The 16964-nt window shown below is 41.9% G+C and overlaps 1 protein-coding gene across 1 annotated transcript in view; it reads left to right on the top strand.

Annotated features, from left to right (window-relative positions):
• Window positions 1-16964, top strand: part of LOC114654975 (coiled-coil domain-containing protein 171-like) — a 510202-nt gene that overhangs the window by 265122 nt on the left and 228116 nt on the right. The window contains exons 18-19 of the mRNA XM_028805855.2: window positions 9779-9996; window positions 14389-14550. Coding sequence (XP_028661688.1) covers window positions 9779-9996; window positions 14389-14550 — 380 coding nt within the window. The remainder of the gene's footprint in view (window positions 1-9778; window positions 9997-14388; window positions 14551-16964) is intronic.

Genomic DNA, 16964 nt, shown 5'->3' with positions numbered 1-16964 from the left:
GGCATTCTACCTATCATAAATGATATAGTCCTGTTTGTAGTTAGGGTTCTCACAGACTCACTTGATGCTGGTGGCCATACAGACTCTGGCTTTTAATCCATCCATCATTGTTGGAACATCCTGGTGCTTTGAGTAGATGGTGGTGGCACAAGCCACCACCAAAAGGACACCGGAAAAGGAAACAGAAGAGTGAGTAGGGGTTAGTACAGATTTTAGAGCCGCCATGAATAGTTATTATAATGAATTGGATATACAGAGTATCAGGATTTAAATTACAGTGAAGTTATCAGAAGGCCATGTTAAAATAATGTGTTTTCAGCAGTTTTTTTTAAAAGTGCTCCACTGTATTAGCCTGGCGAATTCCTACTGGCAGGTTATTCCAGATTTTAGGTGCATAACAGCAGAAGGCCGCCTCACCACTTCTTTTAAGTTTTGCTCTTGGAATTCTAAGGAGACACTCATTTGAGGCTCTGAGGTTACGATTTGGAATATAAGGTGTTAGACATTCCGATATATAAGATGGGGCGAGATTATTTAAGGCTTTATAAACCATAAGCAGAATTTTAAAGTCAATCCTGAATGACACAGGTAACCAGTGTAGTGACATCAAAACTGGAGAAATGTGCTCGGATTTTCTTTTCCTGGTTAGGATTGTAGCAGCTGCATTCTGCACTAGTTGCAAACGATTTATATCTTTTTTGGGTGGTCCTGAGAGGAGTGCGCTACAGTAATCTAGCCGACTGAAAACAACGCGTGAACTAATTTCTCAGCATCTTTCAGTGATATAAGAGGTCTAACTTTTGCTATGTTTCTTAGTAAAAAAATGCTGTCCTAGTGATCTGATTAATATGCGATTTAAAATTTAGATTACTGTCAACAATTACCCCTAAGCTTTTTACCTCCGTCTTGACTTTTAATCCTAATGTATCCAGTTTATTTCTGATAGTCTCATTGTATCCATTATTGCCAATCACTAAGATTTCAGTTTTCTCTTTAGTTAACTTGAGAAAGTTACTATTCATCCATTCTGAGATACAAGTTAGACATTGTGTTAGTGAATCAAGAGAATCGGGGTCATCAGGAGCTATTGATAAATACAGCTGTGTGTCATCAGCATAGCTGTGGTAGCTCACGTTGTGTCCTGAGATAATCTGACCTAATGGAAGCATGTAGATTGAGAAGAGCAGCGGACCCAGGATAGAGCCTTGTGGAACACCATATAGGATATCATGTGTCTTTTGAGTTGTAATTACCACAACTAACAAATAATTTTCTCCCTGCCAGGTAGGATTCAAACCAATTTAAGACCCTGCCAGAGAGGCCCACCCATTGACTAAGGCGATTCTTAAGAATATTATGATCAATGGTGTCAAATGCGGCACTCAGATCTAAGAGGATGAGAACAGATAAATGGCCTCTGTCTGCATTTACCCGCAAATCATTTACTACTTTAACGAGTGAAGTTTTTGTGCTGTGATTTGTTCTAAAACCTGACTGAAATTTATCAAGAATAGCATGTTTATTGAGGTGCTCATTTAACTGTATAATGACTGCCTTCTCTAGAATTTTACTTAAGAAAGGCAGGTTAGAGATGGGTCTAAAATTTTCAAGAGCAGAGGGGTCGAGATTATTTTTCTTAAGTAGGGGTTTAACTACAGCAGTCTTAAGACAGTCTGGGAAGACCCCCGTATCTAATGACGAATTTACTATGTCAAGAACATTATCAATAAGCACGCCCGATATTTCTTTGAAAAAATTTGTTGGTATTGGGTCAAGGGCACAGGTGGAGGGTTTCAGTTGAGAAATTATTTTATGTAAATCTATTCTAGTGAAAGAGTTTTGTTTGTTTATAACGGAATGCTGGGGTTTAGAAGGATCCTTAGTGTTTGGAAGATATACTATGTTATTTCTAATATCATTCATTTTTTGATTGAAAAATACAGCAATAGCCACACAGGTTTTACTGGAAGTACTTAGGAGGCATTCGTTTGAGTTACCTGGGTTTAACAGATGATCAATCGTCGAGAATAAGACTCTGGGATTACTAGCATAGTTATTTATAAGCTTAGAGAAATAGCAGCGCCTCTCAAGACGGACTGTGTTGTTGTATTCTGTTATTTTAACTTTTAATATTTCATAGTGGATAGTTAGTTTAGTCTTCATTCACGCTCAGCTCTACGGCATGTTCTCTTTAAATCAGACACTCTTTGGGTCTTTCATGGTATATGTTGTGATGTGAGATTTTACATATATCTTGATAAATGTTATGTATGTCTTTTATTTCTAATTTTGGCAAAGCAATGTAATTTAGTGTTTACCCCCCTAGGAATGGGTCTGTTTGAATTTTACGACAGGATTTGGGGGATGTGTGTTTTAAACCAGTTTGGCAAGTGTTTCTTTGCTAAAGTCATTTCTACCCCCACAAATGGGCTAAGGTGTATTTTAACATATGGTTTGGGGGTGGCAGGTGTTAAGATGTTCTATTTCCCCCACTGGTCTGAAGTATGGCTGTTTGGAATTGGCTTGTCTCATAGGCCTTTAAGTACTACGACGCCCTATTGGCTGTAGGGGTTGGACAGAACATCTATAAATGTATGTGTTTAACCTCACAATCTCTCTCTTACTAACCAACATCTGAAAGAAGCATCCCTCTTGCTAACCTGTGATGAAGACAAGACAATGAAGAGTACAGCTCAGCAGCCATTTTGAACAGACATGTGGCTGAAAGCTGAGCACCAATGATGCCTTAACTAGAGACATTTAAGTAACTAGAAGTCTGTGTGCCACCTGAACTACATATCACCATTTAATCAGGTTGTATGGTTGCCAATATTCAAATATATTCAATATTCATTTTGTTATTATTTATGAATATTATCAATAATACATTATTTAAACTGTAACTTCTGCTTGTCTTTTTACTACATTGCCTGAGGTTATAGATATAGAAGGGAAGGTGGGGATAAGTTATATACAATAGTACCTTATAAACAGTGGTAAGTCTGTAAGATTGGGCATTCTAAGGCTACATATTAATAATTCAATAGGGGAAAGTAGAGCAATATATAATACTGTATAACCAAGACAAAACAGTATAACAATGCTAGAAGATTTTTTAAACTGTCTTTTCAGGTGCAACTATGTCAACAGCAGCTCTCACCTTAGTATTAAATCTTTCCACCTTACTATTTACATTATCCTCACTATTATAGTTGGCACTATAAACGGACTGATTGCTTAGAATGTTTGTAAGTTTAAAAGCTGCTGATGAGTCAAAGAAGCGTTTTTTAACAATATGCTTCTCATGAGTGTTTTCGATCATTATTTCTATATTAAAAAGTAGAAGAAAATGGTCTGATAGACCCGTATCAATGACCTGCTTTATATCAACTTTTAGTCCTTTAGTAATCACTAAGTCTTTATGTGTAGGCTGATTAACGAGCTGTCTCAAATCAAAAGTGTCCAGGAGGTTCATAAATTCTTTTACTTTTTGGTCACATTGATTATCTATATGAAAATTAAAGTCGCCGACTATTAAGTGTGTCATAGTTCGTAATCAAAATTGACATTAAGTCAGAGAATTCCTCAAAAAAAGACACGTTGAATTTAGGCGGTCTATACACGGATAATACTAGAACGTGAGAATCTGCATGGATAACAACGGCGAGATACTCAGACTTGAATTTACCAAAACTGACATCTTTACATTTTAACCGGCTTGAGTAAATATTTGCCAAGCCGCTGCCTCCTCTCTTTCCTTGTCGATCCACACAAGTAAAACTGTAATCCGGAGGCGCAGATTTGATTAAAACAGCCGCGTCATCTGAGCTAAGCCACGTTTCACTTAGTGCAATAAAATCTATTTTTCTATCACTAATAAGATCGTTGATAAAAAAAAACGTCTTGTTAGTTAAAGCTCTAAATAAGAGCTCTAAAGCTCTGAGTGGATGACAGCTTCTGAAGTTCTGAATGTGGTATGACTTTTATTTAACAAGAATACTTAAATTCAATTACTTTAATAGTGCCATATTTAATGTTTCGGAGGGGCAGAGATGAATACTATGTGCGTTATTGATATTTGGAACAGGAAGTTATTTTTATTAGCGCCGCTGTGTGTGTATTTTTTTGTTTAATCTATAGTCTGTTTTTATAGTTTTAATACATTGTTCATCTAAAGTAGTAATTTTAATTAAATTATTGGTGTTTATGCCGTATTGCCTAGATTTTCTACGTGCATTGAGATTGGTTATTACAGTATTAATGTTGTGCATTTTTCCGGAAGATTTTATTAAACAATTATCATGTCCTAGCACAGCAGTAGCATTTCGGAAGGGGTTAAGAGTAGAGATAGATAGTCAAGATAAACAAATTACCTTAGATATGTTTTTGGAGAGGACCCGGGCGCCGAAACTGTGCATGTTCACCAGCATGCTCACCGCATATTAAAGTGGTGAAGGGGTGAGAGAGACAACCACTTAGAGACAGGGGATGATTAGGGGTCAGAATGACCAGCTTCATTTGCGCAAAGCATAGAATTATTCAACTCAAAATTATATATCGAGCGCATCTGTCTCGTTTAAAATTGTCTAAAGTGTTTCCAGGGCGAGAGCCAACCTGCAAACGTTGCAATCAAGCTCCAGCCTCACTGGGTCACATGTTTTGGGCCTTCACCAAATGAACATCATTCTGGACCCAAATTTTTTAAATGCCTTTCAGACAGCCTGGGTGTCCCAATCCCTCCTAATCCACTAACAGCTGTGTTTGATGAGCTCACAGAGGGGCTTTAAATGGAGAAGGACAAACAAACTGTGATTGCCTTTACTACACTATTGGTACTTCGACTTATCTTGGTCAACTGGAAGAATCCTAACTCACCTTCTCTAAGTCGGTGGGTAACTAATGTTATATAGTATTTGAAACTGAAAAAGCCAAATTCTCACTTAGAGGATCTGTGCAGAACTTTTTCAAAACCTGGCAGGATCTAATCAATAACATTTTAGAAATAATCATTTAAATTGAGGAAGCAGGTTCTCTCCCCTCTTTTACTCCATTTATCTTTATTCATTTATTAATTTATCTATTTACTTAATTTTACTAGCAAAACATTTTACACTGCTGGCCTAGCTCTCTTTCTCAGGGGTGGGGGTTGATTTGTTTCAAACCTTTTTCTTTCTTTTTGTAAAACTCGAGTTATGTGTATGAAGTGTTGTTTGATTTTAAAAAATTCAATAAAATTAAAATACACTTCAAAAAAAAAAAAAAAAAAAGAATGACTAGACCATGGTGGACAATTTAGCCTGGACATCAGGATACACCCATCTCTTTACAAATGATGCCCAGGGGTCTTTTATGACAACAGAGAGTCAGGACCTCAGTTTTACGTCTCATCTCAAGGATGGCACCATTTTTAAGGCACAGTGTCCTTGTCACTGTACTGGAGCATTGGGCTCCACATTCAGACCACAGGGTAAGCGCCTCCTGCTGGCCTCACCAGTGTCTCTTCCAGCAGCAATTCAGGCTTTTCCTGGTTGGTCTCCCATCCAAGTACTGGCTGGGCCCAAACATACTTAGCTCTGAGTGGATGACCGCTTCTGAAGTTCTGAATGTGGTATGACTTTTATTTAACAAGAATACTTTCTAACAGTTCTCTTCTTCAGCAGTACAAGCCCATTTCTTCTTTCCACTTTGCTTTTTCTGTAGTACTTCTCTGACGAGTTTTGTCCTCAAGAAACTGTGGCACACAGACACACACATACACACCTACACACCCATCATCGAGATATCGATGTTTTTGGTATCATGGGACCCTAAAACATCGAGATCCGTCAAAAGCCGTAAATTTTTTGAATCTCAGAGTAAGACCGAGGTTATCGTATTTGGACCAATGGTTTCTGATGGGACTGTCAGGGATCAGCTCAGCTCATTAGCTGGGTTTTGCAAACCCCACATCAAATATCTAGGGGTTATCGGCGATTCTGATCTTTATTTTAATAAACAGATTGCGTCCATTGTCAAGAGTTGCTTTTTCTCATCTTAGACTTCTTGCTCGAGTCAAACCGTTTCTGGGGCACTCTGATTCAAAGAAGGTATGCCATGCTTTTATTATATCGCGCCTCGATTATTGTAATTCACTTTATTTGGCAATCTGTGGAATTGTATGAAGAAGTTGGGAATGGCAGAGAAGTACGTAAGAGCATCACGGATGCGATGTTTGCTCTGAGGATGTTGATGAAGAAGTAGAGAGAAGGCCAGAAGGAGTTGCATTGCGTCTTTGTGGACCTGGAGAAAACCTATGACAGGGTGACTGAGAGGAGCTGTGGTATTGTATGAGGAAGTCGGGAGTGGCAGAGAAGTATGTAAGAGTTGTACAGGATATGTACGAGGGAAGTGTGACTGTGGTGAGGTCTGCGGTAGGAGCGATGGAGGTGGGATTACATCAGGGATCGACTCTGAGCCCTTTCTTATTTGCAGTGGTGATGGAGAGGTTGACAGACGAGATTAGACAGGAGTCCCCGTGGACTGTGATGTTTGGTGAGGACATTGTGATCTGTAGTGAGAGTAGGGAGCAGGTTGAGGAGACCCTGGAGAGGTGGAGATATGAGAGGAGAGGAAAGAAGGCCAGTAGGAACAAGACAGAATAGATGTGTGTGAATGAGAGGGAGGTCAGTGGAATGGTGAGGATGCAGGGAGTAGAGTTGGTGAAGGTGGATGAGTTTAAATACTTGGGATCAACAGTACAGAGTAATGGGGATTGTGGAAGAGAAGTGAAAAAGAGAGAGCAGGTAGGGTGGAGTGGGTGGAGAAGAGTGTCAGGAGTGATTTATGACAGACAGGTATCGGCAAGAGTGAAAGGGAAGGTCTACAGGACGGTAGTGAGACCAGCTATGTTATATGGGTTGGAGACGGTGGCACAGGAGACAGGCCTGGAGGTGGCAGAGTTAGAGATGTTAAGATTTGGATTGGGTGTGACGAGGATGGACGGGATTAGAAATGAGGACATTAGAGGGTCAGCTCAAGTTGGACAGTTCGGAGACTAAGTCAGAGAGGCGAGATTGCGTTGGTTTGGACATGTGCAGAGGAGAGATGAGGGGTATATTGAGAGAAGGATGCTAAGGATAGAGCTGCCAGGAAAGAGGAAAAGAGGAAGGCCTAAGAGAAGGTTTATGGATGTGGTGAGAGAAGACATGCAGGTGATGGGTGTAACAGAGCAAGATGACGAGGACAGAAAGATATGAAAGAAGATGTGGCAACCCCTAACAGGAGCAGCCGAAAGAAGGAAGACTTTATTCAGGAATCAGTAAATTTTGTCTTTCTCAGCTGCAGATGCTTCCGAATGCTGCTGCTCGTTTTCTTACCAGGTCTCAAAGTTGTGTCCATTACTCCAATTCTGGCCTCACTTCGTTGGCTCCCAGTTGAATTTAGGATTCATTTTAAAATTTTACTTTTGGTTTTTAAGTCACCAAATGGTGCTGCCCCCATCCTATTTTGTCGAGTTGCTCATCCCGTTTACACCAGTCCGCTCCCTACGTTCCTCTCAACAGCAATTGTTGGTCATGCCAAAGTCTAAGAGGAAGACAAGGGGTGATCGTGCCTTTGTAGTCCTAGCACCAAAGTCATGGACTGCTCTGCCAATAGAAATTAGGTCAGCATCATCAACTCAAATGTTTAAATCAAGACTTAAAACACACTTGTTTATGAGTAACTCCAATATCAATTTATTAATTTTTTCATATCCATTGTTTTTCTGTAAATTGTTTCTCCTCTAATCGGTTCCTTTAAGTTACAGTAAAACCTTGTATTTCGAGTAACTTGGTTTGCGAGTGTTTTGCAAGACGAGCTAAAATTTTTTAATAAATTTTAATTTGATAAACGAGCAAGGTCTTGCAATACGAGTAGTCCGTATACACTTTGTCTACCGAGCGCCATGTGATCACAACTGAGCTGATGGTTCTTCTCTTGCTGCGGGATTGTGGGTAATTGTCTCCCATTCTCGGTCTCAGTTGGCGTGCCTCACTCATATAGTCGATTTCCATACGAGCGTATATACTGTTTACTGTAGCACTGTGACCATATGTGTGTTGTAACGTGTGAGTCCCCGTCTTGCACCCCAACACACAAAACTTGAGTCTCAGTACTTTAGCAACACCAGCTTTATTCAGCTTGAAACAGGAACAGCCCGGTTATTTATTGTAGCGAGATCTCCTACTCTCCTATACACAGACACAGCAGTCAGGCAGGGTCGTGACCAGGTTAGTGGCCAAGTAATACTGTGCCCGCCATTTATAATGTTCCTTGCATCACCCATTGACGGTAGACGCTTATAGCATGTCCTCAATCTTTTCGGATTTGCTTTTACGTCAAACTGCTACAGCGCTGGGAGCCTGCAGTTGCTTTGGGACGCTCTTCCACGTGTCGTCCAGTTGGGGGGAATCCCAAAAGAGTTTAGAAACCTTACAGTGAGTAAAGCATTTTTTAAATTTTGTGTCCAAGTGTAGTGACTCTTCAGGCAAAAGCAACTGTCATTGGATTGGTGTCCCTGTTAAAGTCGCAAATAAAGAAGTCGATTCCAGTGAGCCAACAGATAGCAGGGGTTCCGTTAGTTAGAGTGAAAGTCGTTCTGCACAATAACCCTCCTCTCTCTCGTTTCCCTCACACCAGCCACGATTCTTTTCAAAGGTAAAGTGCAGGTTAATTTGTTTGACGTATTTTTACTTTATATTTTGTATTAATCATTTTTATATGAATAGTTTTGGGTTGCGGAACGAATCATCTGAGTTTCCATTATTTCTTATGGGGAAATTCGCTTTGGTATACGAGTGCTTTGGATTACAAGCACGTTTCTGGAGCAAATTACACTCACAACCCAAGGCATCACTGTATTTGTTTTAGTATTTACGTAGTTTTTGTTCTTTGTTTGTGTACTGATTTATTATTGATGTTTTTTTGATTTTATTGTACAGCACATTAGTTTACACCTATGGTGTTTTTAAATTGTGCTTTATAAATACATTTTGATTTGAAAATGATAGTTTATGGTGGGGGAGGGTGCAAAGCAAAAATAAATAAAGGATCATAAACATTTTTCCTTGCGGCGCTAACTCCAGTGTGAGCGTATCAAAATAAAAGCTTGCGGTACTGAAGATCAATTAGGACATGTCGACGAGAACAAGCTGTTCATGAGATCCGACCAAAGGTCTCTACTGTGCCTACGCTCTAGCGCTCTACTTCTTTGAGTGAAGAAGAATTTACCTTTAACGAGTTTCTAACCGTGTCTCAGTGTTCCTGTTGAACACGCTTAATTCCGGACATCTTGGGTTTATCCTCAATAAACTGTGACACACAGAAACACACACCCCCTTCAAATAGAAATCAATGTTTTTGGTATCAATGGACCCTAAAACGTTGCGATCCGTCGAAAAACCGAAGATCAAAATTTCTGACAACACTAAAGCTTTCGCTCCTCCTCCATAGACGACAGGTTATGGTTGGGGAAGGCGCAAAGCAGTAAACTACAGTTAGCTTGAATTCCCCGGTACGTTTGATAGGCGTGAACTCCGATGATATGATTCGATTTTAACGAAAGTAGATATCCTATGGAAAAAACAAAGTTCTTGAAATCATTATCACACCAGCTAAGCATGTAGCGTCTTATTAAGTTGCTGTTTATTACAGTAGTTTATTTCTCAAGATCTTTTTAGAACACATTTGAACAGAACTGCGGAAGGTTTTGCTTATTCTGTGTTGCTGACATTTCTCTCATTTTGTTTTCGTTGTTTAGATACCAGCTCGTCTTCGTCAAGCCAGTTGCTGATAAGTGCTACCCGTCGCTCTTTTTTCAAGCTCATGGACAGGCTAAGTCTTGAAATGTATAACTGCCACAGCGAGCCAAGGAGACCTGGGTGTACACAGAAGGGGTCGCTGATCAGGCGGCTAGCTGAAGGTCTTCAAGAAGTCAATAGTAAAATGCTGAAAGAAGGCATACCTGTCACTGCTAAGGTGAGATTTGTGAGGTTAGCTGTTTATTTTGTATTATTCATTTTAATTTTATTCATGAGGGTGTTGATGGAGAAGTATAGAGAAGGCCAGAAGGAGTTGCATTGCGTCTTTGTGGACCTGGAGAAAGCGTATGACAGGGGGCCTCGAGAGGAGTTGTGATATTGTATGAGGAAGTCAGGAGTGGCAGAGAAGTACATGAGAGTTGTACAGGACAACTGTGTGACAGTTGTGAGGTCTGCGGCAGGAGTGACGGAGGTGGGATTACATCAGGGATCGGCTCTGAGCCCTTTCTTATTTGCAATGGTGATGGACAGGTTGACAGACGAGATTAGACAGGAGTCCCTGTGGACTGTGATGTTTGCTGATGACATTGTGATCTGTAGTGAGAGTAGGGAGCAGGTTGAGGAGACCCTGGAGAGATGGAGATACGCTCTAGAGAGGAGAGGAATGAAGGTCAGTAGGAACAAGACAGAATACATGTGTGTGAACGAGAGGGAGGTCAGTGGAATGGTGAGGATGCACGGAGTAGAGCTGGCGAAGGTGGATGAGTTTAAATACTTGGGATCAACAGTACAGAGTAATGGGGATTGTGGAAGAGAGGTGAAAAAGAGAGTGCAGGCAGGGTGGAATGGGTGGAGAAGAGTGTCAGGAGTGATTTGTGACAGATGGGTATCAGCAAGAGTGAAAGGGAAGGTCTACAGGATGATAGTGAGACCAGCTATGTTATATGGGCTGGAGATGGTGGCGCTGACCAGAAAAGCAGGAGACTAAGTCTGGAGGTGGCAGAGTTAAAGATGTCAAGATTTGCATTGGGTGTGACGAGGATGGACAGGATTAGAAATGAGGACATTAGAGGGTCAGTTCAAGTTGGATGGTTGGGAGACAAAATCAGAGAGGCGAGATTACGTTGGTTTGGACATGTGCAGAGGAGAGATGCTGAGTATATTGAGAGAAGGGTTCTAAGGATAGAGCAGTCAGGCAAGAGGAAAAGAGGAAGGCCTAAGAGGAGGTTTATGGGATGTGTTGAGAAAGGACATGCAGGTGATGGGTGTAACAGAACAGAATGCAGAAGACAAGACAATATGGAAGAAGATGATCCGCTGTGGCGACCCCTAACTGGAGCAGCTGAAAGAAAAATAAGATTCATTTTATTTGTACTGTATTTTGTTTTATGAGGGGCAATCAAAAAGTTCCCAGAATTGTGATATAGCGGGAGAGTGAGAGATGTTGTTGTGGAGGGGAGCGCAGCATGTCTGTAGACCAGTTACAGCAGTTCTGGATTGGTTTCGATGTGTAGTATTGCTTTAATTACCGTTTGAGTTAGACGTGTGCATAGTACATAGTTGCGTTATGCCGCTAACGTAGCTGAAGCTGCTTTCCCCAAGTTGTACATGAGCTTGATATTGGCACGTTGTTTGAACTGCGACATTGTGCTAAATGACTATGCACACGTCTAACTCAAAATGGTAATTTAAAAAATACTACACGCCAAAACCATTCCAGACCTGTTGTAACTGGCCTATAGCTGTGCTGTGCTTCCTTCCACAACAACGTGTGTGTAATCTGATCTCTGTCTCCCACTATATCACAATTCCCGGAACTTTTTGACTGCCCCTCGTATATAGGGACAGTATACAGTCAACCCATTCATTTCTTGAACCTTCTTGTTCAAATGTTTGGTTTTTAGGGAGCAGAAGTCTTTATTAGCAGCATTGGTGCACAAAGCAACAATCCCCAGCATACAGTGGAAACTATTCAGAGCCGGTCACTTTTTTACATATTTTATGTTGCAGTCTTGCTCTAAAACCATTTTAATTCATTGTTTTCCCCCCCATCCAGCAACACTCAATACACAAGAATGATAATGCAAAAAATCAGGATTTTACAAATTTTTGCAAAGGTATTAAAAATAAAAACTGTTATGTTCGCACAAACATTGAGACCTTTTCCGGAGTACTTTGTTTAAGCCCACTTTGGCAGTGATTCCAGCCCCGGAGTCTTGTTGGGTCTGATGTGATGAGCTTTACACACGTGGACTTTTCTGCCATTCCTCTCTGCAGATCCTCTCCAGCTGTGTCAGGTTAGATGGAGTCCTGTGTCATGCCAACAGTAAAGTATCCTGAGACCATTCATGTCAGCCAAGGGAGTGCAGGGCTCACTCACAATTTGGCCTAAGAACACAACTATGAAGAAAGAAAGGGACCAAAACATCCTCTGAGAGCAACTTCTCCCAAACATCCAAGAACAGTTTGGTGACCAACAATGCATGATGGCGCACCGGGCCATAAGGCAAAAGTGACAGCTAAGTGGCTCGGGGAACAAAACATCGAAATTTGGGGTCCATGGCCAGGAAACTCCCCAGACCTTTAATTCCATGGAAAAGGCAGGTAGACAAACAAAACCCACCATTTCTGACAAACTCCAAGCTTTGATTGTGCAAGAATGGGCGGCGGCCATCAGTCAGGATTGGGCCCAGAAGTTGATTGACGGCCTGCCAGGGCGAATTGCAGAGGTCTTGGAAAAGAAAGAAGGGCCAACACTGCAAATACGGACTCTTTGCATAAACTTCATGGAATTGTCAATAAAAGCTTTTGAAACTTCTGAAATGCTTGTAATTCTACTTCAGTACACCAGAGAAACATCTGACAGAAGTTCTAAAAACACTGAAGCAGCAAACTTTGTGAAAATGTATTTTTGTGTCATTCTCAAAATGTTTGCCCACGACTGTAAAATGAGGTGGTAGCTGGATGTGAGGTCATCAAAATGTGGAGGTCAGTCAGTCAGGCAGTCATTTCCCAACCTGCTATATCCTAACACAGGGTCACAGCGGGTCTGCTGGAGCCAATCCCAGCCAGCACAGGGCGCAAGGCAGGAACAAACCTGGGCAGGGCGCCAGCCCACCGCAGGGCGCACACACACACCCACCACACACACGGGACAATCTAGAATCGCCAATCCACCTAACCTGCATGTCTTTGGACTGTGGGAGGAAACCGGAGTACCCGGAGGAAACCCACGCAGACACGGGGAGAACATGATTATTATTATTAGTAGTAGTAGTAGTAATATTATTACTGTTATTATTATTAGTAGTAATATTATTATTGTTATGAATGTTATTATTAGTAGTAGTAGAAATGTTGTTGTTAGTAGTAGTAGTAATATTATTATTATTTGTAGTAGTAGTAGTGGTAATGGTATTATTATTGATAGTAGTAGAAGTATTATGATATTATTATTATCCATCCATTATCCAACCTGCTATATCCTAACTACAGTGTCATGGGGGTCTGCTGGAGCCAATCCCAGCCAACACAAGGCGCAAGGCAGGAAGCAGACCCCGGGCAGGGCACCAGCCCACTGCAGGGCACACACACCCACACACCAAGCACACACTAGGGACAATTTAGGATTGCCAATGCACTTAACCGGCATGCCTTTGGACTGTGGGAGGAAACCGGAACACCCGAGGAAACCCACACAGACACGGGGAGAACATGCAAACTCCACGCAGGGAGGTGAGATATTTAACTGGTTTTCTCCTCAGAGGGTCTGCGGGGAGAGAAGGAAGAGGCGGCATTAGTACTCGGCACCAACCCTCGGTCTGGCTTGTCAATACCCCGATTTGAACCCTTTGACTGCCTCCCAAGCGCACATGTGTGACAGTTTGTTGTCCCTGCAATGGACTGGTGTCCTGTCCCCAGGGTTTGTTCCTGCCTTCCACCCTATGCTAGCTGAGAGAGGCTGCAAGTACCCCCTTCATCCCTGATCTGGATTAAGTGGATTAGACAATGACTGGCAATTCAGACAAGATTAAAGTGCACATTGCAGACTTTCATTTGTTGTGTACTCCTTGATTTACACTGCTCTCATTTTTTCCTTGATTTCACCTTCTACTGCACCTTTTTAAAAATGACAAATGTAAAACAATTCAGATGTGTTTAAAGCGCGCATTGCAGACTTTCATATGAGGGTGTTTGCATGCGTTTGGGTCACACCGTGTAGAAATGACAACACATTATGAAGGGCACTGTAGCTTCACTTCTGATTGGCCAGATGTTGTGTCACATTTTGAATGTCGCTGACGTGATTGGTTGTTAAATACTTTGCCCCATCATAAAGCAATCAAGGAGCAATGAGCTGTGAGCAATACTCTCAGTGTGATGTCTGCAAAGAAGAAGGATGAGGCATCAAACTTAGGGTTGATATTTAGGGCCGCCTCAGAAATATCTCGGACATCTGATCACCCTACCTATGAGAAACTGTATCTGAATAGCTCTGCTGCTTTGTAATCTTTCACCTTGTGCAGATGCCTAATTCTAATACTGTCTTTTGAATCAACCGTAAGGATTATTTTATCTTTCTTTTCTTTTTTTTACTTTCATTTTCCAGCAAACAGCAATGTGCTTGCAGCAGCATATCCTCGAGTTTACTCGCCGTCTTCATGCCGCAGAGGTTGAACGTCGCAATTTACGGTTGGAGCTTGCGCAGCTTAAGCGCAACTTGCAAAAGATGAAAATGGAGGAGAGCAAAGTGTTGAGCATTAAAGCATCAGTAAGTGACAGTCCAAGCATGGATGTGTTTAAGTGACATATTGTATGTGCATATCTCAGATATGCAGTTAGTGTTTTAATGCAGTGGATTCAGAAAGTAGTTAGACCCCTTCACTTTCTGAACACTTTATTGTAATTTTAAGTGGGTAAACGTGCCATTTTTGCCCATTGGTCTACTCTCAATAACCCATAATGAGTAATCCAAATTTTTTGCAAATTTATTAAAAATCCATCCATCCATTATCCAACCCGCTATATTCTAGCTACAGGGTCACAGGGGTCTGCTGGAGCCAATCCCAGCCAGCACAGGGCGCAAGGTAGGAAACAAACCCCGGGCAGGGCGCCAGCCCACCGCATTATTAAATATCAAAAACTGAAACCTCTTATTCATAAAATCCATCCATCCATCCATTATCCAACCCACTATATCTTAACTACAGGGTAATGGGGGTCTGATGGAGCCAATCCCAGCCAACACAGGGCGCAAGGCAGGAAACAAACCCTGGGCAGGGTGCCAGCCCACCACAGGGCACACACACGCATGCACACCAAGGACAATTTTAGAATTGCCAATGCACCTAACCTGCATGTCTTTGAACTGTGGGAGGAAACCCACGCAGACACGGGAAGAACATGCGAACTGCATGCAGGGAGGAGCCGGGAAGCGAACCTGGGTCTCCTAACTGCGAGGCAGCAGTGCTACCCACTGCGCCACCGTGCCACCCTTATTCATTTAATGTCTCGATGCATGCTCAATAATCCAGGTAAGGAAATCCTAGAAATTTGATTCTGTTCATCTGGACAAAGTTTTTAAGTGGGAGAAATATTTCGAGACTTATCCAAGTCTCTTCCTCAGTCTCAATTGACTGCAGGTTTCCCCAACCTTATAAACAGTACCTTTGCTTAATCACAGAGACTAGCACCATTGACAAAGGGCCAGTTGATCAGTGATACGCAAATTGTCCACTGATTAGTAGACGTGTGAACCATTCATAGAGGGTTGAGGAATGGCTGCAATCACAGCATTGTAAGATGGCGACAGATGTACCCTTAGGCCCCCTCCTCTGTTCAGAGATGGTCGTTCCTTTTTCACGTAAATGGTCTTCTTGATTCCTCTCTCAAACCAGCGCTCCTCCCTGTCCAGGATGTGCACCTCTTCATCTTTAAAGGAGTGACCACTATCCTGTAGATGTAAATAGACTGTGGAGTCCTGGCCTGACGAGGAAGCTCTTCTGTGTTGTGTCTGTGTATGGACAATTTGCGTATCACTGATCAACTGGCCCTTTGTCAATGGTGCTAGTCTCTGTGATTAAGCAAAGGTACTGTTTATAAGGTTGGGGAAACCTGCAGTCAATTGAGACTGAGGAAGAGACTTGGATAAGTCTCGAAATATTTCTCCCACTTAAAAACTTTGTCCAGATGAACAGAATCAAATTTCTAGGACTTATTCATTTAAGTTTTATACAGTAATTCCAGCTTCCAGTGTTCTTGGGTAAGTCTCTATAAGCGTTGCACACTTGGATTTGGGTAGATGATCCCATTCTTCCTGACAAATCCTGTAAAGCCCTTTTAGATTGCATGGGAAGTGTCTGCATCTGCCCTCTTGAGGTCTCACCTTAAATGTTGCAGGTTTAGGCTTTCACTCAAGGCCACTCCAACATTGTCTTGTCTTTGCTTCAGGTCATTGTTGTGCTAAAAGGTGAACTGGCAGGTTTTCTTCAGGGATCTCTGCCCTGTTTGGCTGCACTTATCCTTCCCTCAATTCTCACCAGTCTCCCTGTCCCCATAACATGATGCTGCCATCACCAGGCTTCATCACAAAGATTATAGTAGTCAGGTGATGAGCAATGTCAGGTCTTAGTCGGTCATTGTGTTTGGAGTTCTGCTCAGAGAGTTTAATTTTGTCTCATTGGACCAGAGAATCGTTTCCCTCATGCTTTCAGTATCTCTTAACTGTTGTTTGGTAAACTCCTCTGCCATTTTGTAGCAGTGTTAGGAAGGACTCCATTTCCCAGCAGCCCTGAAGGGGATTGCCCTCATTGGATGGCGGAAACGGGCGCAGGGGCTGCTGGGGACAAGAAGTTGCCAGCTGGAAACTTGAAAAGTCTGTGTTTCTGTGTTGTCCAGTGTGTCTCGTCCAACGTTACCACTGTGAAGTCATTCATACCCTGGATTGTTTCTCGCAAGGATGAACGGACTGTCTCGTGCCTGCCTGTCATGTGAATAGTGGTGGATTGGATTAGTCATCGTGCGTCTTCGGGGGGAGCACTCCCACAACTCTTACCCCTCGCCGCTCTGGACTATCTTTAGCACTGTTTAATTCATTTATGTATGGAAGCTGTTCCCGGGATCGTCATCTTTACACCATACCATTTCATCATTTTCTGTCGCATTGGAACTGTGATGACGACATTG

This window comes from Erpetoichthys calabaricus, chromosome 7, assembly GCF_900747795.2.
Source record: "Erpetoichthys calabaricus chromosome 7, fErpCal1.3, whole genome shotgun sequence".
Classification (NCBI taxonomy): domain Eukaryota; kingdom Metazoa; phylum Chordata; class Cladistia; order Polypteriformes; family Polypteridae; genus Erpetoichthys; species Erpetoichthys calabaricus.
This window is presented reverse-complemented; position numbering and strand designations above follow the sequence as displayed.